This window comes from Bos javanicus, chromosome 2, assembly GCF_032452875.1.
Source record: "Bos javanicus breed banteng chromosome 2, ARS-OSU_banteng_1.0, whole genome shotgun sequence".
In the NCBI taxonomy this organism is placed as follows: domain Eukaryota; kingdom Metazoa; phylum Chordata; class Mammalia; order Artiodactyla; family Bovidae; genus Bos; species Bos javanicus.
In genome coordinates, this window is record NC_083869.1 from 30,690,341 (window position 1) to 30,711,168 (window position 20,828).

The 20,828-nt window shown below is 38.4% G+C and overlaps 1 protein-coding gene and 1 long non-coding RNA gene across 5 annotated transcripts in view; one reads left to right on the forward strand and one right to left on the reverse strand.

The window, feature by feature from the left end:
* Positions 1 to 1,841: 1,841 nt before the first annotated feature.
* Positions 1,842 to 20,828, reverse strand: part of CSRNP3 (cysteine and serine rich nuclear protein 3) — a 201,593-nt gene continuing 182,606 nt past the window's right edge. For all 3 annotated transcript variants that reach the window (XM_061436413.1, XM_061436429.1, XM_061436421.1), the window contains 2 exons: positions 14,564 to 14,860; positions 1,842 to 12,333 (listed from right to left, as the gene is read on the reverse strand). In XM_061436413.1, coding sequence (XP_061292397.1) covers positions 11,284 to 12,333; positions 14,564 to 14,860 — 1,347 coding nt within the window. In that variant the 3' untranslated portion in view covers positions 1,842 to 11,283. The remainder of the gene's footprint in view (positions 12,334 to 14,563; positions 14,861 to 20,828) is intronic.
* Positions 12,150 to 20,806, forward strand: LOC133259220 (uncharacterized). Of its 2 annotated transcripts, none has more exons than XR_009740318.1 (3): positions 12,150 to 12,237; positions 14,741 to 14,924; positions 20,631 to 20,806. It is a non-coding gene; the product is annotated as an uncharacterized LOC133259220 (long non-coding RNA). The 2 variants fall into 2 exon arrangements; XR_009740319.1 differs by having other exon boundaries at positions 14,741 to 14,896.

Below are 20,828 nucleotides of genomic sequence, written 5' to 3' on the forward strand. Positions count from 1 at the left end.
CCAAGGACATGGTGAGTAAAAAGACACGTTTTTGGTTCTCAGGGAGTCCTGTAGAGGGAGTAAATAGGTAAATAAATTCAGTGAGACTTGAAGTGCTGTGCTGTTACTCAGTCATGTAGGCTGCCGACTCTTTGCAGCCCCAGGGACTGTAGCCCACCAGGCTCTTCTGTCCATGGAATTTTCCAGGCAAAATACAGGAGTGGGTTTCCACTTCCTACTCCAGGGGATCTTTCCGACCCAGGGATGGAACCTGCATCTCCTGCATCTCCTGCACTGGCAGGCAGATTCTTTACCACTAGCGCCCCCCGTAGCATCTGCATTTACCATGAAAGAGCAGGCCATCAAGGAGATTCAGAAAGGCAGCATGAAGTTTGAAGGGGCATTTGAGTTTCTGTTCAAAAAATAAGTACTCACTAGAATTGTGCTGTCAGGATGTAGTTGTGGGGTGTATATTCTGGGCAAAGGAGGAGGCAGAGAAAAAATAGTGTAGTAGAGTCAGACACACGGAGAAGGCAATGGCACCCTACTCCAGTACTCTTGCCTGGAAAATCCCATGGATGGAGGAGCCTGGTAGGCTGCAGTCCATGGGGTCGCAAAGAGTTGGACACGACTGAGAGACTTCACTTTCACTTTTCACTTTCATGCATTGGAGAAGGAAATGGCAACCCACTCCAGTGTTCTTGCATGGAGAATCCCAGGGATGGGGGAGCCTGGTGGGCTGCCGTCTATGGGGTCACACAGAGTCGGACACAACTGAAGCGACTTAGCAGAGTCAGACACAACTGGGCAACTGAACAAAAACAGCAAAGGCAAAGTCTAAGCAGTCTGTCTGTGGGCAATGGAACAAACAGTCTGACAAGTAAAACAGCTAGAGAGATTTGCTGTACCCAGATCTTACATCACCTCGTGGGGACATTCCAAAAGTGAAAGTCGCTCAGTCATGTCCAACTCTGCGACCCCATGGACTATACAGTCCATGGAATTCTCCAGGTCAGAATACTGGAGTAGGTAGCCTTTTCCTTTCCCAGGGGATCTTCCCAACCAAGCGATCAAATCCAGGTCTCCTGCATTGCAGACAGATTTACCAGATGAGCTATTAGGGAAACCCTGGGTACATTCCAAAGAGTTTGTGTTTTATCTTGTCAACAATGAGAAAGGAACTCCACAGATTTTTTAAGTAAGTGAGCAACATGATCAAATTTGTGTTCGGGGTGATCAATCACATATTATGATTTAACTTTCAAAAATATAGATCTAGTGTTCAAATGTAAGAAAAACAAGTTGTCTGAAGACAGTGACCTGTACATAATAGGAAATTAGGAAGGATCCATTTTCTTTTCTCTTCATTCTACTGCCAATGAAAAGAAGTTTGGTTACCTTGAGTCAGCATGATTAAACAGACAGGCATGTATGTGTACCTATGTGTACATATTCTAAATACCAAATCACACAGATTCTGCTTCCAGCAAAGCAAAACACAAATACTGCTAAACATGGGAATTGCAGGATACTACTTACAAAAGACTGGATTTGTCTTGGTAAAAGTATCCTCCCCAATTTCACTGGAATAGGAAGTTCCTTTCTGGCCCTCATATTTGTTTACATGTCATTACTTGATGAAAGGGTTGAATACAGCTGAGGAAGAAAAATGTTATTAAGCATCTCCACTTAGAGATCAATCACAGTAGAGTTAGCACATCTTTGAGTCATTTCACAGGAACTGGCTTCACACACAACTTTTCAGGAATGTATCTATTATACCGAAGGAGGGAGGTATTCTTGTATGTGTGTGACCGCTTTGAAGGTAAGAACAAAAGATTTACACAAAATGCAACAGTAGATACAATTTAGAAACTGGTTTTACTCTGCTGCAAACAAATGGACAAGATATTTGTACAATATATAATAAAAAGTACAGCATAATACAAGTGCCACTAATAAAAGAAACTTAAGGATAAGACTTAAAAATGCTTATTTGTAATATATATATATATACACACTGCAATAAAAAGCCACAATAAATACACGAATTTCCATGTCATTCATAATAAATACTGAAAATATAAATACAGAAGACTACAGCTAATATGAATAAATTATTACAACATAAGGTCCAGGTTAAGTTCTGTTGACTATTACTGTAGCTTATTTCATATACCCTTTGGCATCTTTGATGTTATAACTTATACACAAGAGAAATCAATCTAGAAACTATGTGACATACAACATGATGTCTTAGTGTAAAGTGAAGGTATGTATGACTTGTAGTTTGATTTTCTTCCCGTCAACCTTTCTAAGTGATTATATTGAGCATAACAGTAATAAAGTATCTATTGAAATATTGTTGAAATTGAGTAAAGGTCATAATAAGAGTCAACAAAAAGATAAAACCAATCACAATATAGAAAATGTTATATGGTGAATTGATCCCACTGTGTTTAGATTACTTTTTTTTTTTTTGCCAGTGAAATCCAACAGATAAGAAACAAAAAAACTCCACAAATACTCTCAAAAGACTTCCCTTGTGTAAAGACCATTCCCAATGTCCGAATGGTTCAATGTAGACTGAAGGATAACACCCAAGTGCTTTGGATCATTTGATCTACCATTACATTCAGCTCACAAAGTTTCACCAGAATTTGCAAATGTACCAAATTTCTATGGCAGCTGGAAAGTGGACACACAGTTGATGTCTAAGACTATGATCAAGGTAAAGATACTGCAAAAGGTGACATTTGTCTATGCAACCAATTATACATACACATTTTAAATGGGGAGAATGCATTTTTGACTAATGTCAGATGACCTTTTCCTATCAAACTGTTATACCCTGTGACACTGAGGGAAACACATTGAAAGAACAAAGTGCCATTTTCTGCATTAACAGGCATTAACCAGTACATATGTATTAATAGTTCTATCTTAAGAGGCTATTACACCAGAAATGCAATAAACTAAAATGAAAGCAGATCAGCTTTACTAAGACACAATAAAGGCTGAGGTTCTTAGGAACAGAGTTGTAATCTACATTTTTTTAAAAACTATTTCTGTACTGTAAATGTCTAGCATTTATTTTACATCAAACACTTTTGAAACATGTTTCACAAACTACGCCTCAGACTTATTTCCAAAGAGGTGTCTAGAGTCAATTAAAACATGGGCCAAATGATTCAACATTCTTTACATAAGCAATATATAGGGTTTTTGTTTTTTGTTTTTTTAAAGCAAAAAAAGGTTATTTCCCCTAATGTTATTTATAGGGAGAAACCACATGGATGTGGCTGTCATTTCACAAGATCATCTGAGTTGGGGGAGTTAAGCAGCTGTACCTAGACTGGAAAAAATCCTGTAGAGAGAGGAGAAATTGATTTCCAGGGTGCTCCTTATTTTCCTGCTAGTTCTAACTCCAAGCTGGAGGCAACTCTGAACAAACAGAAAAAGCTCTCTGCAGGCGGTGCTTGGATCAAGTGATGTAATCAGAAAAAAATCACCACCCTCCTGGACTCCTCCTTCTGTTTTCAGGCCTTGTCAGGACAACACATTTTTAAATTATTGTGTGAAACCCTGAGAAGGCAAGCAGCCACTGTTTCCAGAACATGGGGACAAAGGCTGGGATCAAATGGTGGCTGAGTAATTTCTCTGGAGTCATTCTATCCCACACCAGACTCTCCATTGCCAGTCCATTCCCCAGAAAACGTGGGAAAAGTAGAGATTCTCCTTTGTCATTTTAGGGTATAGAAAGATGAATGCGAAAGTACCTATTTGGAAGCAAGAAGGGAGAAAATGCTCCCTTTTTGTAACTGTAACTTCTCAGAAAATTGAGCAGTTTAAAAGCGGAGTCACTTGATCCTAGTTCTGATATCTGTCACTGGGGATCTGAAACAGTCACTTTTCCTGATATAGCAGTGGCAAAACAAAAAAGAAGATAAAAACAAACCAAAAACTATAGCAATATTTGTCATGAGCAGGTCAAGTTACTGAACATTGTCCCAATATCCACATCTTTATTTTTAAAACTCTGATTTCTTAGGAGTCTTAGGGAATCATCAAATGTAACAAACACCAAAGGTAAAGGAAACCCAACTTTCTGAGGCTCCCAGGACAATGGCCCAAATCACCACATCTGTTGCCAGGTGCCTAGTTCACAAAGACAGGCCAAGACATTTTCCTACTGTGAGAAAAGCCTAAGAGAACTGCATTGTGTTGCTAAGGAAACCATCTTCCCCAGAGATGTTAAGAATAGATGGGTATCTATCCTTTAGAGCATGCCTGAGTGACAGTCTTCCCTAGAGGTAGATGGATGAGTTAGATGACCTCTGGAGCCACAGGGCTATAAAATTTGAAGAATACAGAAGAATCTCAAACTTTCCATTATTCACACACAGTTGGCCATCTTAAGTATCTTTGAAAAGATGAAACTATGCTGAGATACCCGTTTGGCATGACTAGTGCCTAATGAATCAAGACAGACAGTAACCTGTGGCAGTGAACCTTATTTGGTTATGGTAAAGACGAAATGACTTTGCCAACTACTAAAATTTCACATCAATTATATTCAGAAATCATTTGGGTATCATTAAAACATTCAAGGATCAACACTAAATTAAAAATAAAACAACAGCTAACCTTGGGCAATTTATATTCTAGTTTTAGATATTTGGGTTTTTCCTCTTTAGAAGAATTCAGATAAGGATTTCATTTCATTTCTTCTTTCTCTTTCATGTTAAAGTATCTTTTCAAAATGGTATATAGATCTTTGGATTTTTTTTAAAGATAAGCGCTTTATTTATGGCTAAGGAGAAAAGCTTGGTGGCCAACATAAAAAGAAGGAACAAAACAAAATTGGATAAATTTTGCTACAAAGTTAGAAATTTCAATTTTATTTTGTATAGGTTCCCTACTTCGAGACAACAACAAACCATATTAGGAGGTCACACCCCTGACAAGGTCATTTCTGGTCCTACGCAACATGGCAGGAGATAAAGAGCTTAGGTGATAGAAGTTCCTAGACAATTTTTAAAGAGATATTTTCTAAGCCAATTTCCCTTCTAAAAATATTCATTAATAAATAACTTGCAATATCCTGCTAAGCCAGATAAAAATATTGGGAGAAAGCCACAAGAGAAAGGAGAATATCTAACAAAGAAGTATTCCAAAATTACAACTGAAGTCATTCAAACAGGTCACATAAATTAATTTAGACAAAGGCTAGGCTAATTTCTATCATAAATTTGTCTTCTCCTAAACCCTTCTAATCAATATATATTAGCTTAAAAATATTTAAGCGGCCTCACACGGCACTAGAATGAGTCATTGAACTGAGCTGACTATCACCATGGTAATGAGTAATGCAAAGAAAGGAATGCCACCATTATGCTGAATACAAGCATTATCCAACATATCACCAGTATGCTGAATACAAGCATTATCCAACATAAATTCTACATTCTTGAAACTTCAGTTCTGCCAGAAGCTTCTATGAGATGAAATAAAATGACACACTAGAGTTGGCTTTTCTTGAATTATAAGCAAGTATAGAGTATCAAGTGGAAACAATTACCCTGTATAGTGATATATTTATCACAACTGAAAGAAAGTAGTCAACAACCTGACTTAAATCTTTGAAATTCATTTTCCATGAATGTACTAAGTATCTGAATTTACTAAAATCACAGGCTATATGTTAGATTACAAAAACTGTATATAAAAATGAACTGGCTTAGGTTTTGAATCTGGTTGTAAAGACCTTCCTGCTTCCCATCATTCTGTCTGAATCACCACTGCCAGGATACAGAAATCAAGGCATTATTACACTTACTATCCAGACAGCGCAAAGTTAGACTAACCCCAGGGCTGCTTATCAAGTAAAACCCAGGTCACGTCAAGCTTTTCAATTTGAATTTCTGATAAGAAAGAAAAAACCCAAAATACTTGCATTGTTATAAAGGGAGGAATCTCCTGCTCCCTTTTGTAGGAGAGGGGTTGAAATAAAACCAGAAACAACTGTTTTAAATAATCACATTCAATGTAAGATTTGGCAGGTGAAATATTAAAGAGCTCTTTCATTTCCATATTCATAACTTTTGACAAGAATCTATCAGTCTTTTTAATATAAAATGTGTTTACATCTTTAAAATAGTTTTTTTTTTTATCATGCTGTAGCTCTGTATTTTTTTTTAAAAGCATCAAATTATTTTTAGATAGTTAGATGTAATTGATGGGAATAGTAGGTCACAGATGTGAACACCAACTGGGCTGTGAGGGCCCACATTGTAACTTCTAGGTTTGGGGTTGCCATTTATGAATCCAGTTTTTCTAGTAAAATAAAATTATAGTTTCTCAGCTCAGCTCAACTTTGATTCTTAGGAGATACCATAACTTTTTAAGCTTATAGTCCATTCTCACCCCACCCAAAATTTCTATAATTCTAGTGAGTTTTCAAATTGCTGATATTCAGTTAAATTAAGTCAATTACATTCTTTAGTGCTACAGAAAACATCTGATGAGCTGTGCTACTTGCGCAGAGCTGTGGCAATCGGCTTAGGCATTTAAGTTACTCTAGCACAAGTTAGCAGATTTCAGAATGAATAATGTAATCAGTAGTTGCAAATGCAAGAGTGATTAAGGCTTTAGTTTTTGGTGTTGGTTATGGTAAGAATTCATAGCTTAGTTTTGAATTATAGTTGTCTTGCCTTTGAAAGCATGAAGCTAGTTCCCATTTAAGGTTGGTATTTTCTACATCGACTACAATAATAAACTGTGAACTATCTTGAGACAACAAGGAGCAGATGCCATTTGAAGAGAAAGATTAAGTCTGTATTTGGAGAAATGGAAGTCTCGTGGCACCTTTTACAAGGGTAGTCTCTTAACTTTGGAGGATGTCGATTTTCTACCTGCTAATTCAATGGTTTGTAATCCCTGGCTAGAAGTAAGGATGCCGAGTGACCTGTTTTCTACAAGCTGCAAGGCAATGCTGTTGGAACCAGGAACTCAAGCTTAGCTATTTTATAGGCTCTTTGTAAACAGAAATGAGTGATGGTGCTCTACATTGTGGCTTCAAAGGTTTCCTGAAAGGTTTCCTGGGTTATGTGTGAGTCAACCTGCCTTTGAAACTGTCTGGTAGGAGTGCTGGTATAACTTTAGTATAACTTACCTAGGTCTAACACCAAAGAAGCAATTATGTGAAAATCTCTTTTTCATTGGGTTAAGTTCTTCTAGTTGTGGCCAGATTTAATTCATAACTTTCAGATAGAGAGGGAAGTACGAGGATCCAGTGAGTTCTACTAATTTAGGCAAAAGAAGTATCTTTTTTAGTTGCAGTTTTCATGTAATCAGACAAGAATTGATGTCATCTTTTCTAACATCACTTTATAAAGTCATAACTTAAAAGGACTGTAATGAGGTTTGATTATTTCATTCCACTTTTCATCATTATCATAATCCCTTAGAATTTGTAGTGTTTCCCCCTCTTTTTAACCACCTAGGACAGTTCCTCTAACATAGTAGATGTTCAATAAATATTTGTTAAAAGAAAGAATTGATAAACACATTGTAAATATGTTAAAACCAAAGGATTTTGACTTGTACAACAATCTCAGAAGTTTAACCAAAGAATCAGTGATATATCAGTTAATAAGAAATAAATCTTTCATTTCCTTGCTTAATGACAACCAAACCAGAATTCTGCCTAGAAATCATCTGTCAGAGGATACAATTTTAAAGAACATAATCATTTATAATCTCCTTTTTCCTTTGTTAATGTGTGACCAGTGTTTCTGTAATTTATTGTTTTTATTGGGGGAGGTATCGCTGGGCTATATATGATTATGAAGATTTTAATAATAAAATTAATTAGTAAATATTAGCTTCAAATTTTATATGTGATTGGCACTCTGGGAAACATGCTGTTTCACCACAAAGAAAACACTGGCTTTCAGAAAGTAACCATATTCTTCAATTAACCAAAAGACAGAAGACAAATGGATTTTACTGATGTCTTAAATAATCAATGATCAAGAGAAGGGAAAAAAGTAAATCTCTTTGATTGATTTCTTTCTCCCAGAGGAAGCCTAGAATGACAAAGGAAATGCAAGCTGCTCCAGCCACTTGACTTGCAAATCAATTTGGCCTGGATTATAACTGGGAATTAAACCCTAATAAAAGGTAGAGGGCTGGTGCTAAAACAACAGTGACTAAAGCACGAAGCTTTGCCATTGACAGTGAATGACTAAAAAGCCGTGTGTCAAAACAAGACTATAATTTGGCTAGCTAGACTACGGGGGTAATACAACAGCTGCAGGTCATGTTACTGTGTCTCCATGTAAAGATCTGAAGAATCCACTGGCTGCGTCCAGCTCTTGGTCCCCATTTAAAAATGCTTAGAAAAACTGTAGCCCTTCCTGGCATGTGGGCATTTTTTTGTTGAATAGATGATCTATTAATGGAAAAAAAAAAAAAGTCAAATGGCACACTGTGCTCTCTCAGCTTTTCTGGGAAAAAGTAACAATGAAATGATTCTACCATTAGTATCATTTACAACTTGAACCAGTATATTTAAACTATAGCTTTAAAAATCATCTTCATTTCCAGACCACAGTTGTAGATCATAAAACCCAACCAAATGCTAGGGTAGGGAAAATTCAGTACTCCTTATTGGCCTAAAATCTGTCATTCTCTGATGTGTGGTATTACACCTACTGTGTGTGTTGAGGGAGGCATGTGCGCGAGTGTTTTCATAGGTAATCTGTGTATGTAGGCAATATTTAGGGGTTAGGTTATAAATATATATGAATGTTTGGCTGGAAGGTTAATCCTGTGTAGCAGTGACTTTTGACCCCAATTAGACAGATAGGGGAAAAGCTCTGTTTTTTGTTTGTTTTCCTGTTTCTAGATTAAGCATCTTTTTGGAAATGAAGCTACAAAACAGAGTCCCCGTCCAACATAAACAAGTAGGTGTCAACCTTCTTGTGAAAATAAAGCTGAACTGAATTAAATATCCATCCTTTCAGAATCTAGACTGGCATTCTACCCTTCAATTCTGCACAGAGACACCTCTGCCCCACTCTGCCGCACTGTGTTCCAAGCATACGCTGAGTGCTTCACATGTAAGTAACTATTTCAAAGGCTTGCAATGGTCTAATCAATATGGCACACAGGATTTTTCATGTGCTCAAATGAAGGAACAATAGTGTCTTGTCATTTTCTCTTTGGGCCTGTGCTCTTTAGATTGTATTGATAGGGGGAAAAATTTGGAGATCAAGCACTAAAAACTGTAATTTTACAGACAACATGAGATATGCTATCAAGATTTGAGCAAAACCCCAATCTGAATAGCCCAAAGGGCCTGTCATTCAAAAGGAGCATCCCTGCCCCCATTACTGCTACCTCCATAAAGACCAGCCCAAAGCTGCTTTAATATGAATACTAATGGTTCTAAGGTTGGGTTGGCTCATTGTGGGGGTAGAGTAGGGGCTGTAACCAACTGCACAGTGGAAGAGCTGCCAAGTAAACATGTTTTCCCCAAGTCAAGTCTTAGTAGAAACTCTTCCATTGGAGGACTTTCTCTAGACCAAACATTTTTAAATTCAGTGAAATAAAATAGTATTTTCTAAGGACTTGAGATCTACAATGTATTTATATCCATATTTCTAAACACCCAAGTCTAAGAGACAAAAAATAAGTAGTGATGCAGTCACTGAATAGCAAGGCATGTCCACATTTCAAAGAGGCATAAAATGTGAAATGACATAACAATAGAAGGTCAAAAATATGAAACAGATTTAGCATAGTCATATTGCATTGGAACTAAAAAGTTAGAACACACTATTTAGTTACCTAAACTAATTTACAGGAAAACAGGATCTTAGAAGTCCTCCGACGAACCAAGTGCAGATAATCTAAAGGTGGGGAGTGCATGTTTTATTTCTATCTGTCCCCTTTTATAAGAGAACATGAGGTAATTAGAAAGTATTCAATGCATTCTGGACTGTTCTGCTAATTGTCCCAGGCAAGAGAAATCAAAATGCTTCAGAAAAGTAAGGCCTAGTTGAGTATTTGGGTAGAGGCCCCCACTTCAGTCAGCTAGTCACTAAGTGTAAATTTCATTAAACACTCATTTTTGTAGAGACGGATTGATCACGCTGTAGAAAAAGGCTGGTTGCTGAGGCTGTGTCTCTTCCGTGTTTTCTCAGCCTCCTCTGCTTTGACCGAGTTAGGTCTTGAGAGTGGTGAAGGAAAACAGGTCATTTTTCCTTCATAAAGTATCATTGGATTGATTCCTCTATTTAATTCTATGAACCTTATAATAGTTACAGATTTTAAAAATGTTTTTTGTTTTTAATTTTTCATCTCAAAGAGTTCTTAGTCCCCACCCCTCACAAGGTACCATGAAGGGGCACTAAAGTGCATTTTGATGCAGGGGAGTAGAGTTTGAAGGTGCTGTCCAAGCTAAGAACCAAGATGATGCTGTGTTTAAAAAAGAAAGGCAATAATACCTTCTACCTCCATCTCTGGAGTCAGCTGAGGGAGGGCAATGAACTAGGCCCTCACCAGAGGATTGTCCTAACTCTTGACTTTAGAGAAAACTGTGTAAGGACCTGCACATACAGACTCATTTGTTTGTCCAAAATAGCAAAAATAGGCCTATTTCACCCTTAAGAAAGTATTTGCAAATCTGATCAGACATGATCATAAAAACGTGAATGGATTCCAGAGGCAATCCATGTGGGCATGCTCGGTGGTACTAACTATGCATCTTCAGCTGAAAAGAACATGCTGCAGTTCGTTTTCATCAGAACATGACTTCTAGCTACCATAAATAAAATACACGTGGGGCAATTAAATCTTTTTCTTACAATAATAACTTTTACATTAAAAAGTCACCGTCATCTTCAGATATATTGAAAATTAGGACTCTAAATCTCATTTCCCAGTCTCAGTTAACAATCTTGCACAGGCCCGATAATCCAAAACTTGGAGCTCTGATCTACACAGCTTGGCAGGTTTCACACAGTTTGACAGGTAGGCAACTGTGAGATATGCTTTTTTTTAAAATTAGCATTTTCTATCAAAACAGTCTGAAATCATTTAAAATCCTCATAGAGATTGCGTTTGTGCAATGGCACAGTCGCATAGCTAGAAAGGAGAAAACAAAATACAGTCTGGAAGCTTCACCACGGGCCAAGTTTTCTTGGTCCTCAGTTGAAACCACAACGAGCCCAGGAAATCCAATTAAATACAGTGCTTTAAATAGGAGAAGAGTTGGTCCTAGAATAACTTAAACTACTAAACAGGGACAGTCTCGACCACAGGCGATTTGATGCACTCTTCGTGCAATCTACTCTTTTCTGCAAGGCTCAAAGGATCTTCAGCAGGATGCTCTGAAATGTGACTGTCACCATTCATCGCAGAGACAAACCCTTCCTGGGAGGGGCCTTTCAAGTATGAGTGAAATTCCACTTGAGGATGATTGGACCTGTGTTCGGGATATAAGCTATTGCAGGGCACGCCGCCGTCATTTTCCGAAGAGGAGCAGCAAACGATGACGGAGGGGTTGGCCGCTGGATAGTGGGAGGCGCCGTACGCCTCCTCGGCTTGCCGGGCGTAGTCCACGAACTGCTCCGGGGTCATGGTGTAAGGCACCAGCGAGAGGGTACCGCTCTTGACAGTCTCTCTTTCCGGATAGTTCTCAGACATCTGGCTGGGAGTTCCTGGAATGTGGCTATCTATTTGGTAATAGAGGGTCGAAGAGTTGGCATAAAAAGGAGCGTTCTTCGCGTGGCTCTCGTGGACGGCGGTGCCATCGGAATAACAAAGGACGGAAGGAAGAGGAACCACCTCGGCGTGGGGACCCAGACCTTCCACGAAACTGTCTCCTTTCTCGTCGTCGTCCTCTTCCTCCTCCTCCTCCTCTTCCTCCTCCTCTTCCTCGGACTCGCTCGGGGCCAGACTCTGCGTGCTGGAGTCCGTGACTCCGCTGCAGAAACTGCTGCCATCCTCTTCCTCCTCCTCCTCTTCCTCCCCCTGGCAGTCTAACTCCTCGGCCGACTGCAGGTGCAGCACGGCAGCCTGCGGTTCCGTTTCAATCTCGAAATTGTCTGCGAGAGCATATTCGACGGAGTGAGCCACCGGGCCCATGGAACTACCGTGCGCACTTATCTCCCCGTGGCAGCCGTTCAGCGCGGGGATTTGCTGCTCTCGGTTTTTCTCCAGTTCGAGTTTCATTATTGTGTGCAAAAAGTGAGTCCGGACACGGATAGGATTAAATTCAATTCTACCTGCTGTGTTACTACATCCTTCTTTAGTGCAGCCACAGGGGAAAGACATTCGATCCACCTTGGGAGGAAGAACACAGATTAGGCCCCCTGGAACTCTTAACAAATCAAATCAAAATCCGGTACCTCACGGCAAACCCTTGGAATCTGGGATGACAAACCCACTTAGGCCAGAATAAATGACAATCAAACAGCAAACAGAAACAAAAGGGGAAGTGAAGGCTTAGGACAGAAGAGTTAAAACTGATTTTAAACCTATGCTCCATATAAAAATGAGTTGATGGTATGGTTTTAATCCGTTTATCCCTCCTGCGCTTTCTTTACTTCTGTTTCCATCCTCCCTTACCCCTTCTCTCCTGCCCATTAATTTCGGCCCCATTTTTTCCCCCCAGTGCTTCTGTCTTTTTCCTGAGCTCTTTTTTCAGCAGCAAGCCAGCTCACACGCCCAATTTTAAACAAATTTACTGCCCTCATACCCATCTGCTATTTTTAGTCTAAATAACATGACATTCCTCACACTAGCCATGAGTTTTTTCTTTTCTTATTATAAAATGAACTTCTCTGCCTGAGACACCATTTAGTCTCATGCAGCCTGATAATTCACTCGCATTGGTTCACTGTCTTTTTCTTTTGGGTCCTTGGTACTTGATGCACTGTGGGGGCTGCGAAAGGTACGCACATTCATGACTGTGACTGGTGGACTCTGGTTTAATTGCTGGCTCCCCCTCCCCTGCTCTCCCTTAGACTACAGGCTTCTCTAGAGAAGCTGCTTATTTAATCAATACCCCCGAATTACTCCAATAATTGGAGTGATCGAGTGATTGGGTTCAGCAAAGGGTGTAAGCCCGAGGTCCTCACTCAGGTGATGAGTGGAATTCTGGGCATCCCAAGGAACGCCTAAGATACGCTTACTGTCTTAGACCCCATCTGTATGCAGACCAGAGTACAGGCAACCAGGAAGAACTTGCCTTTCTTGCTACCTTATGCAAGCTCAGGAATTTCCCATGTTACAGAGAAGAAAGCAGATTCGATCCCAGTCATCCTGGCCCCAACAAAAAGCAGTAGCAGATGTCAGAGCCAGAATCTAGAGCCACTTTGGAAGCAGTGATTTCCTTTTCTGTGAATCCACCTCAAGCAACTGCTCAACTGATGAGAACTGCCTTCTCCTTTTGTCTGCCTGAGGGCTTTAACTGAAAAAGTTGAATTTCTGCATAAAATACCACCCCCTATTTAATCACATAGCACCAATGCTGCAGATGGACAGGAACCTGAGAATCATCTAGTTCAGAGGTTGGTAAGCTTTTTTTTTGTACAAGGCCAGAGAATAATTTTAAGCTTTGTGAGTCATATAGTCTCTCCAGCAACTACTCAATTCTGCTGTAGAAATATGAAAGCAGTTATAGGAAATATGTAAACAAAAAAAGAAGAACATGGCTGTGTCTCCATAAGATTTTATTTACAAAAATCAGGTGGCAGGCCAGATTTGACCTGTGAATAATCATTCCCCAACCCCTGATCTAGTCTAGCCCATTCAGGTCAGAGGTGCAAAAATTGAACCCAGTAAGCTTACCTGACTTGCCAGTTTCACATAGTGGCAGAAAACAGAGCCAGAACTCAGTTTTCTGAAGTTCCAGTCTAATCATTATTCCACTAGTCTGCACCACTTTTAACCAATCATCATATTATAGCCCATGGATGGATTAGAGAATGCAAACTCAAATGGTGGGGATGACATGATCTCCTTGGCTGCTTGTTAGAAGCCAAAGTGAGCTCGTATAATAAATGAATCCAAGGGGAAACAATTTCAACTGATAATTGCAGTTTGGATTGCCTTTCACACATATATGTCATATATGTGTGTATATATATATATATATTAATGTGTATACATACACATTTATATATATATACACATACACATTTATATATTATGTATACTATGTATGTAATACATATAAATATTATATATACAAATAATATTATATAATATATAAATAGATATATGTGTGTATACGTAATACACATACATAATATATAAAATATTATGTACACATATATTTACATAGATATGTACATATGCATGTTTATATAATATATATTATGTATAAGTATATATATTACATATACTCATGTCATTGAATTAGTATTTCTCTCTTCTTGAATCATGTGTCTTGCCTTGCTTCAGAGTTTTTTCCACGTGTGGGAAACTTCATTATATGTAACACAACTGCCTCTTTAGTGGGTAGTGTATAATGTCTTGCCTTTGGGTTCCCTGAAATCCCAATCCTTACCTGACACTTAATGCCTGCCAGGCTGCAGGTACATGTTTCTGGATCACAGAACACCCGGCAGTCACAACCACAGTCCTCTCGAGACAGGCGGATGGCCCTCAGCTCATGCTTTTCCTCCACATCAATCTTTTTAACTCCAGAGGCCCGCAGCAGTGCTCTTCGTTTTTTTGTTGGCAGGGGTTGAAGAAAGAAGTACTCATCCACCTCGGTATTGTCTAAATCAATATCATCATCAGAAATGTCATCCACTGTAAGAGTGCTCGCTTCTTCAGATTCCACGGTGCCATTCTTTGTCATCTAGAAATACAAAGCAGCAAATAAGAGACTTAGCAGGTTTGAAAATTCCCCACTTTTGCACTTGGTAAGAATGAAGTTATTATATAACACTATGTCCCTATAATCCATAAGTGTTTGTGGATAAGTGTGGGAGATTAAGAGGTCTACACTTCCACTTACAAATGATTCATATGGGATGAAAACAAAACAAAACAAAACTGTGAGTCAAATCATTTCCTCTTACTTTTCTCTTTAGAGAAGTTACAGGAAGGTACATGAACATATCAAAATGATAGGCTTTTATATGGACACAAGACCTGTTAATTGGAACTCTTAACCTCCTAATCTAGGAGCTACAGTTGTTGGAGCTTTCAGCCAGCATGATGTGAAACAGGCCAAAGGTTACAGATGCCCATCAGTGAAAGCTATCTTTAGACTCAGTTCGTGATGGACACATTTGATGTTGGGATAAATGTGTCCTTGTTCAGAGGTGATAGCATCTTAGTGGAAGCTGCTGCCACCTAAATCAGCAAAACATGTCCTTGAAACAACAACTCTGTCTTTTGGGCTCCAGAGAAGCCATGTACTAGGAAATAAAGTTTTGCTGCCCTGTGCTGTTGGGATTACAAACATGGTTTCTGTACAGAATGTTCCATGAACAAGGCCTTGATACGAAGCAGTCAGTCAGGTCAGTGTGCTCTCAGTAAGACAAGAGCAGATGGCAGTGAGGCAGGCTCTTGCACACAGGTACCCAAACAAACTCCGCCCCCAAAGGAGTTCATAGGAGACGACCCACAGCAGTACCTTCCGCAATACAGCCCCTGGGCGGCTGGGTCTCATACTGTAACTGTTCTCTTTCGTGTATATTTCTTTCCTAAATTAATTTCATTCATCAGGAAACCCAGAGTCAGTATTTCACTTCTTACTGCTATATCACCACAGAACATGTTTTCTTCATAAAAAAGCATTTAGAAAGAGACACTTTCTCTGAATATGAGCAAAACATATATTCTGAGAAGCAGCACAGGAATAAATGCAGAAACTCAGTAAGGGACTATTCAAAGAAGTTCTAAATAGAACTTTTTTGATTCTTTAGCTTTTCAATGTATTACTTTATGGATTTCATTAACTGTAATCATTACTATGCCTTTTGATCTTAACAACAATTCAGTTATTACACAGTAAAAATACCCTGGTGACACCAGACATCATTTTCTCATCTTCATAGGAAAAAGTCTGACACTTAGAGAAGAATATTTATTACTGACCAAAAATCCCAAACTTGACAACTTGACAACTCTGAATGTATTGAAAAACAAATAAAAGGTTGATCTTTGCCCTCAGGTGGAGGAAACTACACAGTAGCAAGTATGTGTGTGTCTGTGTGTGTGTTGCAAAGAGTCCCTGAAATACATTCTCAAAAGCTGTTGATTTATTTTATATATATATTTATATATATATATTTATTTATTTTACTTCAGAGCTTAAATCTATGTTCTAACAAAGTTAGGCATTTCCTTTTATTGGGTTTTGTTTCTTGCTGTGATCTGTAATTTATTACCTTCCTTGAAATTTCTTTATAAATGCATTGGTTAAGCTGTTTTCACTTTTCTTTGATGTCCACTAATAGGATATTACTTTGTTTGGCTGCTACTAGCACTTTTGTTAATTCTTATTTGCCCACAGAAGCATCTTTCTATCTGTAAAGATTTGATTTTTGAAGGAATTCAAGTGTATAACTGCCTAACATATACTCAGTCCTCTGAGATAGGTAAATCTGCATTAACCAACAGGAGGGTTACCTTTCCTATTTTGTCATCTCTGTGGCATTTAAATTATGTTTTCATTAATTCTTGGCTTGTCTATGTGAACTTCATCGAAATTCTGACTCCGTAGCACATGCAGGGCTCCCAGGATTCATTTCAGTACCTCCTTCCTACTTAATCTCCATGTTCTATAATATTTTTGCTCCCTTGTGAAGCTGGTAATATAACAAAAACAACAAAGAACTTCATTTCATATTAATAGAGCTTGATTTTTTAAAAAATAATGGTGGCTGTCATATAACACATGGAATTTAAAAATCAATAAAAATAAGTAAACATTTTAAAGACATGAAAATTTTTAGGACAACATGAATAACCCAACTGGCATCTAAGAATGAAAAAGAAACAACTGTATCTCAAATAAACTACAGATGATTCTTAATCCAATACCGCATGATCCACTGATTCCATTCCTGAGCATTTCATTCCTGAGCATTTATCTGGAGAAAACTATAATTTGAAAACATACATGCATTCTTGTATACACTGTGTGTATGAATGAACAATGCTGGTGTTCATTCACAGCAGCACTGTTTACAGTAGCAAAGACATGGAAGCAGCCTGAACGTCCATTGACAGAAAACGGATAAAGAAGATATGGTGTGTGTATATATACGTATGTATATATGTCTGTGTGATGAAATATTAAAACAAATGAAATGATCCCATTTGCAGCAACGTGAGTGGACCTAGAGATTATCATAACAAGGGAAGTAAGTCAGGCAGACAAAGATAAATATCTTATGGTATTGCTTACATGTGGAATCTAAAAAAAATGATAAAATGAACTTATCTACAAAACAGAAATAGACTCACAGACAGAAAAGAAATTTGTGATTACCAAAGGGAAAGGAGAAAAGAAGGATAAGTTAGGAGTTTGGGAATAAAATATACACACTACTATACATTGTATAAAATAGATAACCAACAAGGTCGGTTGTTGGTTCCCTGTATAGCACAGGGAACTCAATATCTTGTAATAACCTATAATGGAAAAGATTCTGAGAAAGATATATATATATATATATATACAAACACACACACACACACAAAACTGAATCACTTTGCTGTGTACCTGTCACTTAAATTACAATAAGTAGTTTCATTTTAAAATAAAAATTCAATTAAGAATCTAAAAATCCTTGATACAGAGTGCAAATTATTTTTACTCTTGTTCAAGAACATACAAGGGCTCTAATCAAGATTTTCAAAATCTCATATTATCACTGAAGTGGTCTGGCAAGGTTTTCTCCTCACCTATCCAATATCATCTCTGCCATTTCTAGTGAAGACTGGAACTATTCCAGTTCATCCTAGTTAACTGGCTTGTCTCCCCTCCTCACAGTATCTGGTTTGGTGTGTAACCACTGACAGGTACTATTTTCTCCGCTGTCCCCTCGGAAGTCCTTCTCCAACTCTCTCCTCCAGGATATGCCCAATTGCACCTTTAAAACTCAGGCCAAACCTACTGAGCTTAAATGCTCTTTTAAATTAGAGTATTGCATACATTATTTTCAAATGCATTTTCTACATTAGAGCAATGGAGAAATAAGTCAATGAGCATTTTATTTCTGTTCACTAACTCATGTTCATTTCACTTTCAAGATCTGGTACAACAAACTCTGGGGAGTCTTCCAAGATTTCCTCATCTGTTTCTGCTGACTCCTTTACCCCATGACCCATCTTCACAGGAATATTTATTCTGTACAATTTTTTTCTCTTTGACATGAATGATACCTTTAAATGTCTTTTTCCTATCTTAAAACAGAATCCTTGAGTTTTCAGACATTAGTTCATCAAATGCAGCCTCCTTATTCTATGCATTCCTGAAGCTCAGATTATTAACAATTACATCTTCTCTAAGACATGCTTATAGAATCTAATCCCCTAACTTCTATTTTAGTATGCTTTTCCCTGTATAAAACAGATGGATTCCAAGTTTCCAGTGGTACCTAATGCAGTATGGGGACTATTAATATAATGTGGAATTAAACCACAATGTGTCTAAAAAGTTCCTTTGTTTATAAAATAAATGCATACAGAGTAACGAGCACATTCAAAAAAATGCTCTCTTTTGAAGTTGATTCCTTAAAAGACAATCTGTATCTTGGACCATTTCTGGCTCAGTGCTGTTTTCCCAAAGAATGCTGCCTTTTCAAGAGCTCAAAGAAGGCTTGCCAAAAAAATGTGATTTAAGGAGACCATCAAATGATACTGACCTTCAAACCTGTTTGTGTGTGTGTGTGTGTGCGTGTGTGTATGACAGAGAATGAGAGAGAGAGAGATTGGAGGTGGGGGTGAAAGAGAGGTGAGAGAATCAGATATGAGATAATAATAGCAATATGAATAACAATAGTTTTGAATCTGCATATCACTGCTTCAAGCACTTTACCTGCATAAGCTCACTGAGCATCAAAAAATATCTCATAAAGTAGATATTAGCATTAGATTGTTTAACTGATGGGGAAACTGAGGCACAGGAATGCTAAACAACCTGTTCAAAATCATAGGCAGTGAGGTATGTACTATGTCAGAATCCTAAATATTTAACTCTGCAGCTTGTGTTCTTAACTGCTTTGGTAATTACTTAGATACACTCTTTTTATATATTTAATATATATCCAGTAATCTTTTGTGTTTATTTTGCATTAGGCTCTAGGTGTGTTGGTGCACAAGATATGGGTCTTGAAATCAATGGATTAAAGAGAAGAGGAATCTAGTAATTTTTGAAGGTGGGAGGAGAAGGGGACAACACAGGATGAGATGGTTGGATGGCATCACCGACTCAATGGACATGAGTTTGAGTAAACTCCGGGAGTTGGTGATGGACAGGGAGGCCTGGCGTGCTGCAGTCCATGGGGTCACAAAGAGTCAGACACAACTGAGAGACTGAACTGAACTGAACCGATAACGATTTCCTAACTGAACTTGGACACAGGGCATTGAGACTATGTAGAAGGGGCAACTGGTGGCTCAGATAGTAAAGAATCCACCTGCAATACAGGAGACTGGGGTTTGATCCCTGGGTTGGGAAGATTCCCTGGAGAAGGAAATGGCAACCCTCTTCAGTATTCTTGCCTGGGAAATCCCATGGACAGAGGATCCTTGTGGGCTACAGTCCCTGGGGTCACAAGAGTGATACAACCAGCAGAAGCTGCATCTGGTGGTGGGGCAAGCAGTGGAGTGAGGAGGGTAGACGGCACATCTAAGCTTGAATCTGAAGATGGAGTAGCAGTTAGCTGAACAGGTGGAGGCAGAAAGTCCCTGCTGAGCAACAATAGCTTTACAGGCCTGAGATGGGACAGAGCTTTCCCTGGCCTACAAAATATCCAGACTGGATGAACTTGTGTGGCATCCCTTCCTGTCTTGGCCCATAAGCAAAAAACAAAAAGTAAATAAACAGAACATTTTCAGAAAGTAGCATCTCCCTTCCTCTGCCTTCGCCATCTTCAGGTGATAAGTAATGTCTTAACTCATAATTTGATTTAATGATCCTTATATTTATCTCATTTATGTGAATGTGTGCTTATCCTGTATTGGAAATATCTTGAGGAATGCTGTGTGTTTGTGTGTGTGTGTATTTGCTTTGTTCTAATGATGCTACTTAAGATAGAGCTTAGTTCTTGAGCCACTGTGTAAACTTGTCCAGACTCACTCTACAATTTAAAGGATTATAGCTTTTCTTAAACAGAATTGAAACTCCTTACTTTTGCAAATCTATCTGATATGTACTGATAAGTATGAGTAAACTGTTTCCAAAGCCCAATAGAGTAAAAGTTTTGCCCATCTAAATATATTTGAGGGATGGGACATGTTACACATTACTTCCAGAATCAGCAGAGTGATTCTTAGACTATCCTGAACCAAGGACCAGATGGGATGGGGGAGTGAGTGGGGTGGTGGATTGGTGAGTGGGAGATTGTCAACTCAGTAGTCAATCTTTTTTTTTTTTCTGTACCATGTAGTGAATATATTCCACTGTAAATTCCAACAAGATGAACTTTTTGATGAATCGAAGGCTTGAAGAAACTAACTTAATGTAAAATAATTATAGCGAGGGAAACTACTGAAAACGTGGATCGACCATAATGCTAAAAACAAAGCAAAATCCCACAAAAATAAAAACACTTCCTTTCAGTGGTTTAATGTGTTCTTAATAATAA